General features: G+C 37.3%; 1 protein-coding gene across 3 annotated transcripts in view; it reads right to left on the reverse strand.

Annotated features, from left to right (window-relative positions):
* The window catches only part of KIFAP3 (kinesin associated protein 3), a 143,102-nt gene that overhangs the window by 111,786 nt on the left and 15,415 nt on the right, over positions 1–15,901 (reverse strand). For 2 of the 3 annotated variants that reach the window (XM_054712272.1, XM_054712273.1), the window contains exons 3-4: positions 4,994–5,125; positions 241–395 (exon numbers count right to left, since the gene is read on the reverse strand). In XM_054712272.1, coding sequence (XP_054568247.1) covers positions 241–395; positions 4,994–5,125 — 287 coding nt within the window. Of the gene's footprint in view, positions 1–240; positions 396–4,993; positions 5,126–11,753; positions 11,961–15,901 lie in introns of those variants that run through there. The other variant, XM_008145826.3, reaches the window with a different exon arrangement.

A 15,901-nucleotide genomic window follows, 5' to 3' on the forward strand; every position in this document is an offset into this window, starting at 1 on the left:
GCGCAGGCCGGGCTGAGGGACCCCCCACACAGTGAACAAATGCCGTGCACCAGGCCTCTAGTTTAATATAAATCTCAACATGTATAAAACGAATATGTTTGTCTATTCTTTCGTTTACTTATTCACAGCACTGGCAAAAATAAAACACAGAACAAAAAAACACGCCCACATTTATGTAAAGGTCAAACTACAGTCAAACAAGTCCGGTTTTGCATTAAAACGTCAGAAGTCTCTACTTACCCTTTCCTGACAAGGAATCGCGGCGGTTCTGGAGATAGTACAACAGCTGCTCTACCTCATTTAGTTTTGAGGGATGAATGAGTTTACATTCTTCAACCACCTTCCGTGCCAGGGAAGTTATATCTGTGTTGGCATTGAGACTCTTAAGACGAATGCTGCAAGCATATCAGAATTTTCCAATTCAGGTATTATTAAAATAAGTGGTAACTTAAATAATATTTCATTAAATAAATAACTTACAAAACATTTAAAGGTACCTTACAAAGACTCTTATATAATAAAGTGTTGGATATAATTAGGCTTAGAACAATGCAAAACAATGATTTTCTTTGAGTTGGATAAATAAGATAACACAAGGAACATAGAGCCTACATCAGCCTCTCCAGGCAGAACAGCACATTGGAAGACCTAATTTTAAAACAATCTTCTGACGTAATACATAGAAAGTCTTTAGTCATTGGATGTGAGAATCCATATTGCCAAGAGTGAATCACTTCCTGACCACAGTCACGAAATCATTTATGTTTTTCAGTTAGGAACAAGACATAATATTGGTTATTTCGGGTTCAGTTGTTCTCATGGAAATTATATAGTAGAAGGAAGAAGAAAAAAAGCAGGATGCATTTTAAGACCTATATGAGGAATTCTGAGGAACATTTTATACTTGTTAGTATGTTAATAAAAATAAATAAACCAGCTTCTCTCTCCTTTTTAATTTAGTCCAGGAGATTCATTGGAAGATAAATAAAAAAGATTGTTCAGAGTCTGGAAACAATTGCCCGTTTACATGAATTTATGGCACCAAGGAGACCTATGAAAACATAAAATTAGGTGCAGGGTGAAGACTCAAGCAGATATGTTCACGCAAGGCTCAGATTAAAAAAGAGAAACATAAGAAAGTGGCCATTATATAGAATTATTTTTTGGTAAAGACCGCTGACATTTAAAAAGACATCAAGATGTTAGAAGGCAGCAGGGACAGAAATCTCAGAAAAAGGTTCTGTACTAAGCATCTGTGCAATCATCATTCAGGTGAAGATGATCTCTCCAGAAATAAGTCCAGTAGAGTGATTTAGAAATTACTCACAGCTATCTGGCCATCCCTAAGTCTGGTCCTCTTGGGATTCTACAAACTACCTAATAGCTTTTAATAAATTCCTTTCATATTTAAATTTGCTACAGTGGTTTCTAATGTTTGCAACAAGAACCCTAGCCAGTACTCTGTTCCTCTATTTTAAAAATTTTGGTTGTTTATATTCCTCTTTTAAATTCTTGATTATATTTTTTGTGTAATTTTACTGCACATCAGAAGACAGAGATAGAAAGGAGAGTCCATTCAGAGAAAAACTCTCAAAAGACCTCTCCATGTTTAATTGTATCAAGAAACTTTGAAATCTTGATGGTTTCTAGAAATCCGATAAAGATAAGGTACAATAGAAACACTATAAACATATATTTTTTAAAATTTCTTACTAGTTGTTTTTTAGAGCAGTTTCAGGTTTACAGAAAAATTGTGCATAAAGTACAGAGTTGCCATATATACACCCACTACCACCCCAATAGAGTTTTTTTTTCTGTTATTATCACCTTTGTTACAACTGATGAACTGATATTGATACATTATCAATTTAGGTCTACAGTTTACATTAGGATTTACTGTGTTGTACAGTTCTATGGGCTTTGAGAAATGCATCATGTGTCCACCATTATAGTATAATAAAGCATAATTTTATTGCCCTAAACATGCTCCATGCTCCACCTATTCTCTCCTCCAAACCCCCTGAAACACTGACAAACTAAATTTTTTTACTTTAGTTTTTCCTTTTCTAGAATGTTATGTAGTTGGAATCATACAGAATGTGGCTTTTCCAGCCTGACTTCTTTTACTTAGTAATATGCGTTTAAGTCCCTCCATGTTTTTTCATAACTTGATAGTCAGTTTCTTTTTAGTGCTGAATAATACTTGATTGTATGGATGCACCACTGTTTGCTTACCAGTTTGTCAACTGAAAAACATGTTGGTTGTCTCCAATTGTTGACAATTATAAATAAAACTGTTATACACATTCACGTGCAGGTTTTTGTGGACATAAATTTCTAACTCATGTGGGTTAATATCTATGATTAAAACTACTAGATCATATGGTAAGTTTATGTTTAGCTTTAGAAGAAACTGCCAAGCTGTCTTCCAAAGTACTAGCAATGAATGAGTTCCTATTGCTTTACATCCTCACCAGCATTTGGTTCTGTCAGTGTTTTGGATTTTACCCATTCTAATAGGTGTACAGTGGTATCTTGATCTAATAAAACAGATTTTTCTATTTCTTTTTAATCTATTTTTTTTACCAACACATATATTAGCAATCTGATTCATCTTCTTTTCATTAAATAGACAGATTTTCTTCTTTTAGTGTATAGGTCTCTCCTAAATCCTTTCCTTATTACAAAAGACAAAGAAAAAAATAGATAGGGCTAGAATTGTTAGAAAATGTTACCTGTATGTTTACTGAGTATTCCTATAATAAAAAACTAGAATCTTCATAGGCAGCCATATCTATAAAGAACACCAAAAACTCACAAGAAAAATACCCATATTATTTTTGGACTATAACCATCAGTTTCTCATAAAGAAATTTTCAGAAACTGGGACTCTATTGAAGATGGGCTTATACACTCCTTTGCCAAATAAAGAAGACTGAAATACAAGTCTTCTTGACCTGGGCCATAGCACTGACTACCCAAATTTAACGACATTTTCACTTCAAACCTATCTCAATCTTTATGAGTGTCCCCTCCACCCCAGCTGTTGTCATTGATAAAAACTCTTGAGTTATCAACAGACCACATTCTGCTTTCGGTCCCACAACATGATTCCTCTCCAAATCGTGTACACCAGGGTGGAGTATTCCAAAATTGAGGTCCTCAGGTTTTCCCCTTAAGGATGTTTAAATCCACTTACTCCAGCAACAGTAGGTAGTATTCTTTCCAGCTGGCTGACTCCCTAGTGAATGCATCCCTTGTCTAGAAAGACTTCGGATTTTCAAACACAAACAACATTCTCATTTAATTATAGTTGAATAAGGTTACTGACTGCATTCTCAAGAACTAAAATCTAAATTTCTCTCATGTAATGTGGATGTAGGAGGTTCTAAATGCAAAAACTCTGCTCTGTTGGCTTGTCTTTGGCAAATTAATCTCAAAGAGATTTTTCACGTTTTCAAAATGTACAAAACCCAGGAAGCAATCACAGGCACACAAATGGGAGAGAAAAGGTATAAGAAAACAGAAAAATGTGTGAGCATGTCAGTTAGGATTTATAGTGTATGTGTTTATGCAAGTGTGTATCTCTTCAATCTAGCAGATTATCCAAAGACTCAACTATTTTTAATGAATTCGGTGTGCAATTTAGTCTCCTTCTAACCCAAGAAGACGACAAATTAGGAATATTAATAGACTAGGCAGCTACTCTTTTGGGCTGTTATACACCAAAGTTTCCCAATTTCAGCACCATCAAAGTTTTGGGCCAAATACTTCTTTGTTTGTAGGTGGCTATCTTGTGCATTGTAGGATCCTTAGCAGCACTCTGGCCTCTAGCCATTGACTTCCCTTAGCGCCTCTCTAGTTACGACAACCCAAATGTCTTCAGGTATTGCCAAATGTCACCTCAGGAAGGGGGTGGGGTGGGGTGGATCAGAACCAGTTGAGAACCACTGCTATGTAGAAAAAATGCAGTGCTTTTCAGTGTTATAAATACTATCACATGCACTCCTAGCAGTCTGAATACACTTAATAGCACCAAAACACACTAAAATTCTTTTTAACTACTTCCCAAACCAAATTTTTGATGGAGGGAAGAAGACTGGGAGAGAAAACTAGGTAATCTCAGACCTTCTTTACTTCCACAAAACTATGGAAGGGATTCAAGATCATTACCAGCACAACTGCAGACTGATGAAAGAGGCCAGTTCCCCAAGAGGTCCTCAAAGAATTACAAATGCAGAAAGGAAAGGGTGTAGGATATTGGAAGATTTAAGCTCAGTACATTGAGTCAGAAAATGCTTGTCTTATTAGGATCTTCTAGAGCAGTGGTTCTCAACCTTTCTAATGCCGTCGTGACCCACAGGTTGAGAACCGCTGCTGTAGAGCCTAAGACCATCAGAAAACACAGATATTTACATTACGATTCATAACAGTAGCAAAATTACAGTTATGAAGTAGCAACGAAAATAATTTTATGGTTGGGGGTCACCACAACATGAGGAACTGTATTAAAGGGTCACGGCATTAGAAAGGTTGAGAACCACTGTTCTAGAGGGCTAGATTTTTAAGGGATGAATTCAAGGTGCATGCCCCATTTGGAAATTTTGGAAATCATACTACTTTCTGCAATTCTAGGGAAGAAGGAAGAACACAGGATCTCCGAAAATACAAATTTCCTAAATTAAGCTAAAAAGTCCCATATAAACATATCTTAAAATTGATTTCACAAGTTGTACATTATATTCTATTATGTGCATTTACTGAATGGAATAAATCAAATAGGTATTTTTTAGTAGGTTCCCATTATGTACATAGACATGATTTTCTCTAAATATATCTGCATCTATAGTTTAATGTTGTCTCTGCTTCACTAAACTGAAGTATGGAAGAATGCCATAAACATTTATCATCTATGCAGATTTAGTATCAGATTTCTACAAAGTTTATATAAGGTTCACTACTTTCAGAATGTACACAAAGAAAGAAAACTTACATTTTTTGGCATTCTTTTCGTTCTCCCAACATGGGATCCCCCATTTCTCCAAGAATGGTAGCTTCCACTTCATATTGAACAATGAGTGCTTTTTCTGATGGATGTACATCAATATTTCCTCCTTTAACTTTCCTGCAATGTAAAATAAAAATAGGCATAGTTAGATTAAAAACTCATAAAATGGCCATGGTTCTTTTCTAGGTTCTAGTTCCAAAAGCAAGTGAGTTGGGTTAACATGCATTTAAATCCGATTTACATTTAAAATGGCAACATTCCCAAAATGAACTACAGATTCAATATAGCCACTATCAAATTCTCAAAGCGTTTTTTTACAGAAATGGAAGAGAGATAATACAATTCATGTGGAAACACAAGGGACGCTGAGTAGCCAAAACAATCTTGTAAAAGAACAACAAAGTTGGAAGACGCACATTTTCCGATTTCAAAATGTACTACAAAGGCTACAGTAATCAAAACAGTAAAGTACTAGCAGAAAGGTAGACACATAGATCAATGGAATAGAACTGAGCCCAGAAATAAACACTCCTATATATGTAGTCGATTGATTTCAACAAAGGTGACAAGACCTTTCATTGGGGGAAAGAATAATCTCTTTAACAAATGTGCCAAGACACTGGGCATATAAATAATGAAATTAAACCCTTGCTGCACACCACATAATTAACTCAAAATGGACCACATACTAGTAAATTTAAAATCCAAACCTAAAAAACTCTTAGAAGAAAACACAGGGGCAAAACTTCATGACCTTGGACTTGGGAATGGTTTTTTAAATAATGACATCAAAAGCAACCAAAATCCTAAAGACCTCCCTTCCCCCCAAAAAACCAACAATACCCTATTAGAACTAATGAATGAATTCAGTAAAATTGCAGGGTACAGAATCAATATACAGAAATATATTATATTTCTATATACCAATAATGACCTATCAGAAGGAGAAATTAAGAAAACAATCTAATTTACAATTGCATCAAAAAGCATAAAATACCTAGGAATAAATTTAACCACAGAGGTGAAAAACTTATACTTTGAAAATTATAAGACACTGAAGAAAAGAACTGAAGAAGACACAAATAAATGGAAGGCTATACCTTGCTCATTTATTAGAATCAAAACAGTACAGTACTGGCATAAAAACAGACATACAGATATATGGAATAGAACACAGAGCCCAGAGAATAGAAAATTCTCATTTATATGGTCAATTTATTTATGACAAAGGAGGCAAGAACATACAATGGGGTAAAGACAGTCTCTTCAATAAGTGATGTTGGAAAAATTGGACAGATACATGATAAAAATGAAATTGGACCACTTTCTTAAACCTTATATAAAAATAAACTCAGAATGGGTTAAAGACTTAAATGTAACACCCAATATCATAAAACTCCTAGAAGAAAACATGGGCAGTAAACTCTTCAACATCGCTCTTAGCAGTATCTTTTTGGATATGTCTCCTTGGGCAAGGGAAACAAAAAAATAAACAATAAATAAGTGGAACATTAAACTAAAGCTTTGTACAGTGAAGGAAACCATCAACAAAATGAAAAGACACCATTTGCAACAGCATGGATGGACTTGAAGAGTATTATGGTAAGCGAAATAAGCCAGTCAGAAAGATAAATATCACATGATCTCACTCATATGTGGAATCTAATAAACAAAAGAAACTGATAAACAGAATAGATTCAGAGACATAGAAACATGGAACAGACTGTTAAACCTCAGAGGGAAGGTGGGGGAGGGTGGGTGGGAAAGGTCAATCAAAGAACTTTTATGATATATCAATAACCCATGGACACAGACAATAGGGTGGTGAAGGCTTGGGGTGGAGCTCAGAGGCGGGCTAGAAGAGGTCAATGGGAGGAAAAAGGAGACATATGTAATACTTTGAAAAATAAAGATTTTTAAAAAAATTAAAAATAAAAATAAAAATTGGAAGGATAAAATGATTTTGAAATACTATTTGCTTTTGCGAATGTTATGGGTTGAACTTAATAAATCTCTTTACTTATCTTTGAACTCCTTTTCTACAACCTATTAAAGCTGCTTTTGCATTCTATAAAAAATAAAAAGACAACCTACTAAATGGGAGAAGACATTCACAAATGATACACTGACAAGGGGTTAATATCCAAAATATATAAGGAACTCAAACAACTGAACACCAAAAAAACAAACAATCCAATTTAAAAAATGGGTAGAGGACTGGAATAGACATTTTTCTCCAAAGAGGACATACAGATGGCCAACAGACATGAAAAAATGCTAAACTTCACTAATCATCAGGGAAATTCAAATCAAAACTACAATGAGATATCACCTCACACCTGTCAGAGTGCTATCAACAAATAACAAGTGCTGACAAGGATGAGGAGAAAAGGAAACCCTCATACACTGTTGTTGGGATTGTAAATTAGTGCAGCTACTATGGAAAACAGTATGGTAATTCCTCAAAAACTTAAAAATATAACTGCTATATTACCTAGCAATTCCACTTCTGGGTACTAGATGTACTGGTTAATAATGCGGATTTTTTCAATAGATGGAGTTACACATATGTTGATTATATATATATATATATATATATATATATATATATATATATATGCGATTTGATATGTATGCTATTTTGTTGTATTGCTCCTTCAGATTACCACTTGTTCCGATCGATGGCACACGACTTTCTGAGCAGCACTTCAAAACATACGAAGTGGAAAATTGGGTCTCTGAATGGTCTGTCTCAACATATTATCATGTTTTCTTTGGATTACAATATCTGCATTATTAACTGGTTAATAGTTAATCCGTATTATTAACCAGTTAATAGTTAATCCGCATTTTTAACTGGTAATACGGATTTTGTAATCAAAGAAAACATGATAATTTCAAGAGAAACATCAAAAGTGCTTTTTTCAAAGTAATGTCCATCGCTAGCTACACATTTCCCCCATCTTTCAGGTAATTTGTAGATACCGTCCCAATAGAACTTTCCTTGTTTTGAGGCAAACCATTCTGAGACCCAATTTTCCACTTCTTCATACGTTTTGAAGCACTGCTCAGAAAATGCATGTGCTATTTATTGGAACAAGTGGTCATCTGAAGGAGCAAGGTCTGAATACGGCGGGTGGGTTAATACTTCCCAGGCAAGATCTTTTAACATGTCTTTAACTGGTTTTGAAGTGTGTGATGTTGTGTTATCATGAAGCAAAATTACTTTGTCGTGTCTTCTGGCCCATTCTAGTCGTTTTACGATCAAAGTGTGGTTCAATTTGATTATTTGTTGGCGGTAGCAATCAGTATTAACGGTTTCATCTGGTTTTAGAAGCTCATAATTCACCACACCTTCCTGATCCCACCAAATGCAGAGCATTGTCTTCTTTCTGAATCGATTTGGCCTTGCAGTCGATGTTGATGGTTGACCTGGATCAACCCATGATTTTGTGCGTTTGGGATTCTCAAAATAAATCCACTTTTCATCGCCAGTCACAATTCGATACAAAAAAGACTTTCGTGCAGTTGAAGCAACATTTTACTGATGACTTTTCGGTTTTCCATCTGTCTTTCGTTCAATTGATGTGGCACCCATTTTCCTTCCTTTAACATCTTTCCCATTGCTTGTAAATGATTGGAAATGGTTTGCTGAGCAAAGTTTAATCTTCCTGCAAGTTGTTTTTGAGTCTGACATGCATCTTCATCCAATAATGCTTGCAATTGTTGATCTTCAAACTTTTTCGGTTGACCTGGATGTTCTTTGTCTTTCACATTGAAATAATCACTTTTAAAGTATTTAAACCAGCGTTCACAAGTATCATGAGATGGAGCATGTTCACCATAATCTTCCCGAAGTATACAATAACTTTCAGCAGCACTTTTCTTTAAAATAAAGTAATGAATTAAAACTTCCCACAAATGCTCTTTTTCTTGGCATGAAATTCGACATTTTTAAGCATAAAAATATCTATGATGTTAACACCTTCAGCAAATTTGACATATGAAGTTTTGAAGCTTGTTGTCATACAACAAAATAGTATCATATCAAATCGCATATATATCAACATATGTGTAACTCCCCCTATTGAAAAAAATCTGCATTATTAACCAATACACCTAGTATTTATCTGAAGGAAACAAAAACACTAGATATGCACCCCTATGTTCACTGCAGCATTGTGTACAATATCCAAGATATGGAAGCAACCTAGGTTTCCATCAATAGATGAATGGATAAAGAAGATGTGGTACATATATACAAAGGAATGTTATTCAGCAATAAAAATCTAAAAATACAAAAAATAAAAAAATAAAACAGAAAGAGACCCATAGATATAGAGAATGAGTTGATGGGTTGACAAAGTGGAGGGAGGGACTAGAATTTAAAAATCAATGATTATGTAAAGCTTTTTAAAAAAGCAAAAGCAACTAAAGAAAATATGAATTTAAAACTTTTGCATATGAATGGACACTATGAAGAGAGTGAAAACACAATCCACAGAGCGGGATAAAATATTTGCAAATCACTGATATGATAGAGATCCAATTTCCAGAAAATATAAAGATTTTTTTCTCCAAAGAAGGCAGAGAATGGCCAAGAAGTATATGAAAAGAAGTTCAATGTCACTAGTAACTAGGGAAATGTAAACCAAAACTACAATAAGATATCACTTCACATCCATCAGAATAGCCACAATTTAAAAAAAATAAGTGCTAGCAAGGATGTGAAGAATTGAAACCTGCATACATTGCTGGTGGGAAAGTAAAATGGTGCAGCCACTGTGAAAAACAGTTCAGTAGTTCCTCAAGAAGTTAAACGTATAATTAGCATATGATCCAGCAACAACTGAAAATATACCAAAAGAGTGAAAACAGATGTTTAAACAAAAACTAGTACTGGAATGTTCATAGTAGCTTTATTCATAATAGCCAATAGATGGAAACAGCCTAAATGTCCATCAACAGATGAATGGATAAACAAAATATGCTGTATCTATAGAATAGATTATTATTCAGTTATTAAAAGAAATGAAGTACTGTACTGATGAATGCAAAACATGGATAAATGTTGAATATTTATACTGTGTGAAAAAGCTTTACATAGGCCACATATTTATCATATACTTATATCACTTCTCATAAATACAATAAAATAATTACTTCTGGTAATATACAGTTTAAAGTATGTATTCTTTGCTACATTATAAGCACCATAAAAGCAGGAAAAGTATGTCTAAATCATCTAATACTTTAAAATAAATATATATATATATATATATATATATATATATTTATTGATTTCAGAGAGGAAAGGAGAGAGAAAGAGAAACATCAATGATGAGAGAGAATCACTGACCCGCTGCCTTCTGTACACCCTCGACTGGGGATGGAGCCCACAACCGGGGCATGTGCCCTGACTGGGAATTATAAGTATGTCTAAGAAAAACTACCTTCTGGCACAACTGTATTACATGAAAATAAGCTAATGCTGTAACTGTGGCTCTTTGCTCTAGAACAATCTTATATTTAAAGTTGAAAGAATTTATTTTCTTCTGTCACAAAATTTTCAATCAAAAAGATTGAAAAGATCAATGTAAGCAATGAGGAAATAAATACTTGTTATGACTACATATCCTTTTTAAAAATGAGAAGGGGAGGCAATAGATGCCTCAGTCCTGCAAAAACAGTACAGTTAGTTGATTGATTGGTTGACTATACAACTGTTTGAATCCCCTTTAAGACTAGCTCTTTCTGTAATGATAAGGGCCCTGCCAAGCCAGGGTAAATATATTCAGTAAAACTTTATTATAACTTATACTATCACCACTTTACATGCATGTTTTATCTCTTAAAAGTATTTTCACATTGGTCCTCTCATAAGGTAATATTTTCCCTGCTTTCCATTTTTATGTAAGGAAACTGTGTCCAAAAGAATACATGTGACAGGGACTTTAAAAATGGAGCGTCCCAATTAAGGTTTTTTTCTATTGGATCACTAGTAACTCTTGGTCCACTGAGAGGTATCCTTTTCATCAGGGATGATCTTATCTTTGACAGGAGTCAAACCAATAATCCCACAGATTTACAGTTTTCTTTAAAGAGTCACTGATACTACAAATATTTTAAAATTAAAGTAATTATGGCCTGTTTCATGTCAAGCTCCTGGACAAACCTCTTGATAATTACGATCCTATAAAAATGATACTGTACACATGACAGTCAAATGGATGAAATTGATGAGGAAAGCAGAAACAGACTGGAAAGCAACATCTCAGTCCAGCCTCCCATAAATGAAAAGCCATCACTTCTTTCCACTTTATCATTTCAGAACCCGAGGGCAGTGAACCCCAAACTGGAGACGGAGAGCATAAGCGCCAGAAGACTTCATTTCCAGGCTCCCACAGGATTTATCTATTAGGGGAAATGCTGAACCGGAATGGGAAAGGGGGAGGGGGACTCGGGGAAGCCGGGTTTCCTAGTCCTTAGCCCCTCCCCCCAGAAACAGGTGATGCTGCAAGGAGCTACCTTGAGGTCCGCAAGGCCCCTCCGAGTCAGGTGGGCGGCTGCAGAACCTCTTTACCCAATGCACCTTCCCCTTCCCTTTCCGTGACTTCTCCCGGGTCCACCTCTCTTCTAAGCTTCTAGCTTTACCCAGTGACACCTCAAGGCCAACCCCCAGAACCTCTAAGAATATCTTCAGGGTCCCCGGCCAGGAGGGCGGGACTATGCCTTGGGAAGTCACCTTTTGAGGTATCTGGCGTCCTCCCCCTGCATGGCTGGCGGCGGCGACGACGGCGTGGGGGGTATGGGGGTGCCTGAAAGAGGCCTGCAGAGCTATTTCCGGAAACGGTGGCCAAAGTCCCCGGGCCCCCAAAGGCGATGACAGTGCTGAGGCCTGCAAGACCGAGCCGGGGCAGCGGTGTGGTTACCAAGGTGAGGCCGCCGGCTCCTCCCACAGTTCTCAGGCCCCAAAACACTGGAGCCGCCCAGACCGGCTTGTAGACGCCTCAGTCAGCTCCGCCTCAAGGCGCCTGCGCCCGCTCTGCAGCGCCACTATGCGCAGGCGCAGTGAAAGTTGCTGGACCCTGGGACTAATCTGACGCACCCGGGAGCAGAGCGTGAAGATTTTTGCAGCAGATTTGGGCGTCAGTGGTTAAGGTGTGGCGTCCTGGTCACGCCCCCTTGAAGATGGGAATTAAAAAGAATCATCCCAGTTATTCAAATTAGAATTGCAGGACCTCAACTTCAAAAGAGGGAAAGGGAATCCACTAACCTTTTCTTTAGAGAATGCTATAGAGCAGCCAGCCCTAGGTTAATAACCTGTCAAGTGAGGTTTGTATTTTGGGGGGACATTGTGGAAAAGGGACGGCACTGATCGCACTGAGAAGCTCTAACTAGTGCAGATAGTCAGACACTTGTGCAAAATGAATACAGTTAGTAACAGCTTTGATTCAGAGTCAAATCTTTACATTCCACTTTGGTATCTTAGATCTAGAATGACCCCCTCCTTCCTCACCACCACACAAAAACTCCACCTCTTCCGGTAATTATCCCGAAATCAAGGTACTTTCAGAATTGTTTCCTTTTAGGCAGGCAAGTGTTGGCAGTGCAAGACAAAGGGAAGAAGGAATATCCTTGAACCCTAGCAAGTAAATGTCTGCTTTTACATCTAATCCTATGGGCTCAGCTGTCACATCTATGCAAATGACTCATGTTAATTTATTCAATAAATACTGAGGCCCAGCTTTGTGCCAAACACCAAACCAGGCTCTAGGGATACAAAGAAGGTACCTCCACTCCCTCTCCTCACCTGTAATCCTGTAACTCTCTTCTAGTTCTTTTTTTTTCCAGTCACCTACGACCATGCCTACATAGTTATTCTGCTGCCTTTTTTAAATACAGTAAGTTACTGCAATGTCCTACATGGAATATTAAATATATAGACACCCACTAAGACATATTATTTTTATCTGTCCATCCATTCCCACCAGCAGCACTATTTATATCAGTGTCATAGTCATTCTTTCAGTCTTCCAGGGAAGAATAATTGGAGCTAACTTTGACATCTTTCCTGGTCATGCCCTCTTATTAACTATGACTAAATTCTACCATTTCTTCCTTCAAAATATTCCTGCAAACCAGCTTTTATTCCTCATCCCCACTTCTATCTACTAGTCTAACTATATCTTACTTGGAATACTGCAATTCTTCCCTAACTGTCCTTTCTATTTTATGTTTATTCCCAAATATTCATTCTTAAAACTGATAAAACATTTTACAAGTGATCATGCATGGCTAGATTACTTTAAAACCCCCACAATACCTAAAGTTGACAGATCACAATATCCATTAAAATGCACAGATCAGATAGCAAGCATTCTTGCAATGTAAGCTCCCTGAGACTGGAGATTTTGTTTTGTTCACTCCTATATGCCTAGAACAGCATCCTTCCTATAGTTGGTACTGAATAAACATTTGGAATAAAAGAAAAAGCATACATGAGCTTAAAACAACAACAACAACAAGTAATCTAGAGGCAATGCCAGAGTCAGAAAGAAAGAACCGAAAACTAGAGCAACAAAGAGATAAACTGAAACTGGGACTGAACTAGAGAGGCCGTCAGTCTGTAGCAAGAGGGTAGAAGGGATTAGGATGTGAACATCTTCCTTGGGGGTAGGGGAGTTCCTTATTTTTTCTACCACAACACTCACTATAATGATTACTATTAAAACATCAGACAATTCCAAACATTGGCAAGAATGTGGAGCAACTAGAGTTCTGCATTGCTTGTGAGAATGCAAATGATGCAAGCAGCTTGGAAAATAGTTGGGCAGTTTCTTCAGCAGCTAAACATGCATTTACCACATGACTCCTAGATATTTACCTAAGAGAAATGAAAACATATGTCCACAAACACTGGTGTTCACAAATGTTCATGGCAACTTTAGGCATAATAACAAAAAACTGGAAACAACCCAAATGTACATCAAAGTCAATTGATACAAATTGTGGGATATCCACATAATAGATACTACTCAGCACTAAAAAAGTAAATCCCAAACTACTGATGTATGCAAAAACATGAATGAATCTAAAAAGTATGATAAAGGAATCATGGTTTGATTCCTCATAAAAGAAGTTCTTGAATATAAAAACTAATCTATTAGGACAGAGAGCAGACAGTGGTGGCTTGTTCCTGGCACAGATGGAGGAGAGACTGAAGTCAGGCTGGTGGGGTGGGGGTGGGGGGGGGGGGGGAGACACTTGGACACATTTGTCAAAGCTGATCAAGCTATATACTTAAACATGCTCATTATTTTTTGTATGTAAATTATTCTTCAATGTGGTTGTTTTAAAGACTAACAAGGCAAAAAGTAGTAAATTAAGTGGGTGAATTAAATGTCAAGTTAAATATCATTGAAGAGAAAATTTGTGAATAATATGAGGAAATAACACAAAGAGATAAAGAGAAAAAGACTACAAACAGAAGAGATTAAGGGAAAGAAAGGATAACATTAAGGGGCTATAAGCCTTCTAGAAAAAAAAAATAGAATAGAGGTAAGACAGTACTTTAAGGACTGAGTAATGTCCTGAGTTAATCAAAGACATGAATCCTAAGCAGAATGAACAAGAGAAATTCATGCTTAGATATAACATAATGAAATTAAATAACTCCAAACATAAACTGAAAAGTTCAGAAGACATTATCATTCTTTAATAATTCTATAGGTATTAATTTAGCATTTCTCTCTTATTCCCACTCCTTCCCAATGGATTATAAATTGTTTGAATGAAGAAATCAATCTATTCAACACCTGGAACAGTCTTGGTAGTGGCTAGGAGCCTAAATTCTGGAATCAGAACTGCATGAGAGTACCTGATCCACCATTTATTTACTCTTGACCTAGAGCAAGCTAAACAGTATAAGCCTCAGTTTTATCATCTATAAAATAAGGATAATAATTCATAAGTGTTAGAGTTATTGTAATGTCAAATGACAGGGCACATGTAAATTTATACCAGGGTGATTATCACGTAAACTAGAGCCCCGGTGCACGAAATTCATGCATGGGGGGGGCTGTCCCTCAGCTCAGCCTGTACCCTATCCAATCTGGGACCCCTTGAGGGATGTCCAACCGCCCGTTTAGGCCTGATCCCGGTGGCCTAAACGGGCGGTTGGACATCCCTCTCACGATCCAGGACTGCTGGTTCCCAAATGCTTGCCTGCCTCTGCCTGATTGCCCCTAACTGCTTCTGCCTGCCAGCCTGATCACCCCCTAACCACTCCCCTGCCAGCCTGATCAATGCCTAACTGCTCCCTGACCGGCCCAATTGCCCCCAACTGCCCTCCCTGCTGGCCTGCCCCCCACAACTGTCCCCTACTGCAGGCCTGTTTCCCCCCAACTGCCCTCCTCTGCAGGCCTGGTCCCCCCAAATGCTCTCCCTTGAAGGCCTGGCCCCCTCCCATCTGCCCTCCCCTGCAGGCTTGGTCCCCTCCCAACTGCCCTCCCTTGCTGGCCTGGTCACCCCCAACTACCCTCCTCTGCTGGCCTGGTCACCCCTAACTGCCCACAAATGCCCTCCCCTGCAGACCACCTTGTGGTGGCCATCTTGTGTCCACATGGGGGCAGCCATCTTTGACCACATGGGGGCGGCCATCTTGTGTCTTGGAGTGACAGTCAATTTGCATATTACTCTTTTATTAGATAGGATGCTAATTATTGTTATCAACTAGGTGTTTGAAAAACATATGTTAATCATATAACTCTGGACAAGTCAATTAAGCTCTCTGTGTCTTCATTCAGAAAAACTGGGATAAATATCCACTGTAAATGATTGAGGTGAGGAGAAAATGAGTTAATTTTGTGAGAGTATTGTAGACTGTAAAAT

Source organism: Eptesicus fuscus, chromosome 22 (genome assembly GCF_027574615.1).
Source record: "Eptesicus fuscus isolate TK198812 chromosome 22, DD_ASM_mEF_20220401, whole genome shotgun sequence".
Lineage (NCBI taxonomy): Eukaryota > Metazoa > Chordata > Mammalia > Chiroptera > Vespertilionidae > Eptesicus > Eptesicus fuscus.